The sequence below is a fragment of the Octopus bimaculoides genome, chromosome 4 (genome assembly GCF_046866305.1).
Source record: "Octopus bimaculoides isolate indiv1 chromosome 4, ASM4686630v1, whole genome shotgun sequence".
In the NCBI taxonomy this organism is placed as follows: Eukaryota; Metazoa; Mollusca; class Cephalopoda; order Octopoda; family Octopodidae; genus Octopus; species Octopus bimaculoides.
In genome coordinates, this window is record NC_142931.1 from 88,929,572 (window position 1) to 88,934,106 (window position 4,535).

At 34.2% G+C, this 4,535-nt stretch overlaps 1 protein-coding gene across 1 annotated transcript; it reads right to left on the bottom strand.

Moving 5' to 3' along the window:
* Window positions 1-3,129: 3,129 nt before the first annotated feature.
* On the bottom strand, window positions 3,130-3,903 carry LOC149136131 (uncharacterized). The gene has a single exon (XM_089350084.1). It carries the CDS (start codon window positions 3,901-3,903, stop codon window positions 3,130-3,132), a length of 774 nt encoding a protein of 257 aa, XP_089206210.1.
* Window positions 3,904-4,535: the final 632 nt, after the last annotated feature.

The window sequence follows — 4,535 nt, forward strand, 5'->3', positions numbered from 1 at the left end:
TACCTTTAAACGAGGAACAAAGTTTAAAATCAAAACCAATTTCTCTTTTTCCTCTGGTAACTTCATTTATGTCCTCACTTGCGCAGGTTGCCAAAATTTCTATATCGGACAGACGAGCCTCCCGTTGCGTAGAAGAGTAGCAGTCCATAAGGAACAAATAAATCTCCCTCGATACCGCCAAATTCCACTCAGTGGCCACATAGACTCTTGCGCCAAAAACAAAAACCCTAAATTCATTATATTCCCTTTCTATCAATGTAAAGACAGAATCTCCACACAAGAAAGAATCAACAAGGAGAATCTTTTCATAGAGAAATTCCAACCATTTCTTAACACACACACACCCCTCAGTGACCTTATTTCTCTAGGAACAGACACAAACTTCCTGTTGAAAAAGAGTTCATAACTCCAACTAAAAACATTTGTCTCCCCTTACACACACTTCCTGTTTTGACACCACATTTCCTGCTTAACACAAACTTTTAACCCTTTTTTTAAACCTAACAAAACTTTCAACTCTCATGCATCCTTATTTTTCCTACCATTATATACATGAACTACTATTGAACTTCAAAAGCTCAAAGACAATATAATGTATGTGTATATTTATTTTTTTATATATTATTTTTTTATATATTATTTTCTTCATTTTGTACTTCTTTGTAAAAAACATTTTCATTCTCCTTTTTCTTGATAATTTGCTTTCGCAATGAAAACCGGTTAGAAATCTTTATTAAAATATGCTTCCAGTTTAGCATTCTGCCTTTTCTTTTCATTTCCCCTGTTTTTTCATTTTCCTATTATTTCTCCACGTGCGGTTAACACAACCCCACTATTTACTGACTTACACACACATATATATATATATATATATATATATATATATATATATATATATAAGGTACAGTGTATATTTAAGTACATTAGAGGAATCCACTCATGGGATTCCTTACGCTAGAAAGAACTGCTAGGTTCTAGAACCACAAAATATGGTAAAAGTTTTTATTTTTCATCTCGTTCCTTTCGGACTTTTATCCCTAATTTTGTGGTTCTAGAACCTAGCAGTTCTTTCTAGCGTGAGGAATCCCATGAGTGGATTCCTCTTATGTATCTAAATATATATACATACATATATATATTATTTATATTCTTAAATCTCATATATATTTACATGTTTTTTTTTTGTATTTATGGGTAGATGGGGTTCCTTAGCCATGATGAGGACAACCCATGAAGGAGAAGGAAAGTTCTGATATAAAATTAGGTTTGTAGTTAACTGACGGTCCTCTTAATTGATGTGCGCTATTAGTAGCTACTTACTCATAGGGCAGTCTGGGCTCCGTAACTTTTAAGCAACCAGACTAGGAGAAGGCCACTCAGTAAAGAAAGAAGCAGGTGTTAGGCTTGCTATTCGGAATGACTTGGTAAAACAACTTGAGTCTCTGCCTGTTGTCATTGCGCATCTGCAGTGGAAGGTCAGTTGGTAGGCCACTCTTGCGCTTCAAAGACAAACTAAAAGACAATCTGAAATGAAGCAACATTTCCTTTTTTTTCTTAGAAAAACAAAACATCAGAACTCAGGACCTGGCAAAATCGACTCCAGCACTGGGACCAGCTTCGTGGAAGCATGAAGGTACGCTGACAAAACATGGCTCCTCTAAATGGAAATCTTACCTGTCATTTTGGTTTTGTGGCACGAAGCAAAGCAGGCCTAGCCAACCGCTCAAGAAAACACAAAGTAAATAATCCGCAAGCACTCAAGCAAACTAAGTCTTCAACTTGTTCTATTTGCCAAAAGGTTTGCAAGGCTTCAAGAGACGCGTTCGTGTCCATAGAACATGATAATGCTTCATTTTGCTGAACACTCATTTGTAGTTCACAAGAGAATCTATCCATCTACATGTGTGTGTGTGCGTCTGTGTGTGTATTACCTATCAGGCATTTCAAACAATAAAGTTTTCAAGTCCATCTTTCTCAAAAATATTTCCAGGCTATCTCAACTTAATCTCCAGGATACAGAGTATCTTTGACTTCTTTGCTTCCATTTTCATAGTGAGCACATTATTATTATAAAGATTATCCCGCCAGTACGAGGGAAACGTTTGTTTTAAAATATCTAAAAATTCTTTCGATGACCTGTTACTGTAGTTCAAAATAAGCAACTCAATAATAAACTACTCTATAAAGTTTGTGCGTGTGTGTGTGCCTGTGTGTGGGCGCGCGCGTGTTTAGTGTTCTTACAATACAAGTCCCAAAACGGATCTTTTCTGTCTGGCGCTAAATTTTTGAAATTTTGAAATTAAATGAAAATTTTCAAATTCGGTATATTGATGTAATTTTTCACGTTGAATCTGTTGCTGTTATTTACTTGTTTCAGAAAAGTTTTAGAACAATGTTACAGCGGTTTAAAGTTTGATTATTTTTATCCAATCAGAAAATAAGATTTAGAAGCTGGCAATTTCTGCGTAATAACTTTGATTAAACAAATGGGAGCTATATATTATGACATCGAAAGTTGTAAGAGGTTTTTCATAAGTTTAAATGAATGAAGTCATGTGAAACGATAGAGCAGGAAGAATCGTCAATGTTTTTTTTGTTTTTGTTTTTTTTGCGAAACATTACAATACGACAAATTGTTCTACTGCAGTTCTGTTCATATAAACAATTAAAAGCGAAAAGTCAAAAACGAAAGTTTGATATACATTAGAGTTATAGTATGGCTGGGAAGTAGGGTTAGACTTATGGTGCACAGTTAGAGTTTATGGTTGAGCTTCAGAGTAACAATTAGGGTTTAGGATTTAGGGTTTAGAGCTAGAGTTAGGGTTTAGCGTTAAAGTTTAAGGTTAGAATTAGGGTTTAGGGTTAGACTTAGAGCTTAGGGTTGGCGTTTAGGTAAATTATAAAAAGCCATTAATGTTTTTATCGATTAATTTATGGAAAAAATTAGTTTCATCTCCATAATTAACATGCACAACTACATCAATACATCAAATTTGAAATCAATTGTAACAAAATTGAAGCGATTGAGAAGTAAAGGCCAAACAGAAGAGAACCCACAAAAGTTTTAAATTTTAATCAATAATATAAAGGAAGTTTCGAATAGTCATATCTGCTCATACAGTTGTTTTCTTACACATAGTATCTTGCCTTTGTTGAATGTTCCCTTGGTTCAAAGTGAGATATTCTTAATAACTGCTTCATCTGTTCATGAACATCTACTATTTCTCTCTCCTTTCCATTATACCCTGTCAGATCTGACAAGTCATCAAGCCATCCGGTGTGGGAGCCAAGGACAACTATTCCCGTATAAATAGCCGTTGCCGCTACAAGATTTGGTTTATAGCCAAATTTTACGCTAACAATCTCATCATATAGCGCTAGTTCCAATATATAGTTGGTCATACTATACAAATCGTGATAGGGTTCCAATCTGAGAATAACATGGAAATACGAAAGGAAGACATAAGGAGTAACAAAAAATGTTTTACCTCTGAAACGGTTAAGAACCAAAAGATACATTCTACGAAGCTCAGCTAAAGAAGACTCTGGGTCGACTCTGGAAGTCATAGCAACAATTGCAAAACCCTCACGTGTCTTAATATTTTCTATCGTATCAAAAGCAATTTTAAGACATATAGCTCCAACACATTGCATTTTTTCGCATGATAACGTCGGTGCCTTTTCAGAAGACAGGAATAAGTCAAATAATGCAACTGATAAGTGTACGACATCCATAAGACCTTCGAAATGACTTACACATGCTATCATCCAGTTGACCACAACCCTACGATCTTCAGGCTGAAAACTATGGCGACCTTCTCGAAAATAATCACGGACTCTCTTCTGTCGTGTTTCCATTTCATATATATTGCCTAAAGTTTCAAGACAAGCTGAAAAATTCATGGTCGTTCTTCTGTGAAATTAAACGAAACTTGCTTGTTTAGAAAGTATAGCGAAGTGGGAAGTGGAGAAAACCACAAATTGATTACGTCATTCAAATGTAAACAATCAGTAAATGTCGTTCTATTTTATTTGAATAATTAAAATCTTCACTTGTATTTGGAAGTTAAACTATTTATTGATCTTTAACGTTTGAAGTGTATTAAACTGTTTGTAATTTACAATATGATAGTTAAGCAGTATATAACATTAAAATTTAAAAACTGAATATGTTTCAGTAAAGCTTAAATTCAGTTATGAAAATAACATGGAGTGTTTTAAATCTATTTAATGCCCAAAACTATTATAATAAAATTGCAAGGCATAACTTTTATGATATTTGGGCCTATAAAATACACAAATCATAATTCTAACTTATTTGCAAAGTTTCTCAAATGCAAATGTATGTATTTAATCAACATACATGCATACATACATATATACATACATACATACATACGTACATTCATGCATACATACATACATACATACATATACACACACACATGCATACACACACACTCACACGCATACACATTCATATATAAACGAACAAATAGAAAGTCATACAGGCAGACAGGCAGGTCGACGAACGG

Coding starts and splice junctions, on each gene's coding strand:
- LOC149136131 (XM_089350084.1), bottom strand. CDS start 3,903: ATGAATTTTTCAGCTTGTCTTGAAACTTTAGGCAATATATATGAAATG.